We start from the raw sequence: 1,763 nt of genomic DNA, 5'->3' as shown, positions 1-1,763 counted from the left end.
ATCCGTCCAACGACAGGAGAGGAGGGCGGAGCAACGGACTATATAAGGCGACACAGCACAGACTCTTCTCTACACGATTTTCCGTCATTAGTTATCGGCATCATGTCTGGACGCGGCAAACAAGGAGGAAAGGTCCGTGCTAAGGCCAAGACCCGCTCATCCCGGGCAGGACTGCAGTTCCCAGTCGGCCGTGTGCACAGGCTTCTCCGCAAGGGCAACTACGCTGAGAGAGTCGGCGCCGGCGCTCCGGTCTATCTGGCCGCTGTGCTGGAGTATCTGACCGCTGAGATCCTGGAATTGGCCGGCAATGCTGCCCGGGACAACAAGAAGACCCGCATCATCCCCCGTCACCTGCAGCTGGCGGTGCGCAATGACGAGGAGCTGAACAGGCTGCTGGGTGGGGTGACCATTGCCCAGGGGGGCGTCCTGCCCAACATCCAGGCCGTGCTGCTGCCCAAGAAGACCGAGAGCAGCAAGGCGAGCAAGAGCAAGTGAGCGCTGCCGCCAATCTCTACAAAACCAAAGGCTCTTCTAAGAGCCACCCACACCGTCACCACAAGAGCCGGCGCCGCCTATCTCGGGGGTCCTCGCATGAGGCTGATAGTTCATACACCATTGCCGCCATTGTTGGTGCACATATCCACAGAATAACAGGAGATGAATGGGTCAATCCCACATGAAGTCTCAGACCCTCAGGTGGAGTGTCGTCTGCCAAGCTCGCAGGAAATGTCCCCTCCTTAGTGTCTGATACTCCGCGGTGAGGTCTACATGTAGTTAGCAGGTCCCGCAGTAAGGGGGTGGGGGATGGTTGTCGCTATCAGTGACCTGTAACAATCCTCCGGAGATTATGAGCGGGGAATTCAAATTCCCCAACGGATTCTGTGATCAGACAATGAGCGAGAAACCTTGGTAACGCTCAGCCTTCAGTGATGTACATAGTAACATAGTTAGTAAGGCCGAAAAAAGACATCTGTCCATCCAGTTCAGCCCACACTCCATCACAACAAATCCCCAGATCTACGTCCCTCTACAGAACCTAATTGTATGATACAATATTGTTCTGCTCCAGGAAGACATCCAGGCCTCTCTTGAACCCCTCGACTGAGTTCGCCATCACCACCTCCTCAGGCAAGCAATTCCAGATTCTCACTGCCCTAACAGTAAAGAATCCTCTTCTATGTTGGTGGAAAAACCTTCTCTCCTCCAGACGCAAAGAATGCCCCCTTGTGCCCGTCACCTTCCTTGGTATAAACAGATCCTCAGCGAGATATTTGTATTGTCCCCTTATATACTTATACATGGTTATTAGATCGCCCCTCAGTCGTCTTTTTTCTAGACTAAATAATCCTAATTTCGCTAATCTATCTGGGTATTGTAGTTCTCCCATCCCCTTTATTAATTTTGTTGCCCGTCTTTCCTCTCCCGTTTAACTCCTTACGTGCCGTTTTCCAGCTGATCTTTTCTTTACCAGAGTATCCACAGATGCGGCACCTTCACCCCAGGCCCCGGCAGCGCTGTGTCCCCCATACACTGCACACAATGTATACGCTTTGTATATACATATACAGGACAGGAGCTGTAGGGAACAGAACCAACACCTGTGTCCCCCCATACACTGCACACACCGGATATATATAAATACATGACAGGACCTCAAAACGCGCAGCCGTGGCTATCAGACCTCAAACAGCCCATCATTATTCTGAGGAGGTTATAATAGTCTTCAGAGGCGCCATCCACCCGAAACATTAGTGTCCAGGACG

General features: G+C 52.1%; 1 protein-coding gene across 1 annotated transcript; it reads left to right on the top strand.

Annotated features, from left to right (window-relative positions):
• Positions 1–74: 74 nt before the first annotated feature.
• Positions 75–495, top strand: LOC138653725 (histone H2A type 1). Its single transcript, XM_069743341.1, has one exon. It carries the CDS (start codon positions 103–105, stop codon positions 493–495), a length of 393 nt encoding a protein of 130 aa, XP_069599442.1. The 5' UTR covers positions 75–102.
• Positions 496–1,763: the final 1,268 nt, after the last annotated feature.

This window comes from Ranitomeya imitator, unplaced genomic scaffold (assembly GCF_032444005.1).
Source record: "Ranitomeya imitator isolate aRanImi1 unplaced genomic scaffold, aRanImi1.pri SCAFFOLD_325, whole genome shotgun sequence".
NCBI classification, from domain to species: Eukaryota; Metazoa; Chordata; class Amphibia; order Anura; family Dendrobatidae; genus Ranitomeya; species Ranitomeya imitator.
The sequence above is the reverse complement of the archived record's forward strand: the minus strand, read 5'-3'. Positions and strand labels throughout refer to the sequence as shown.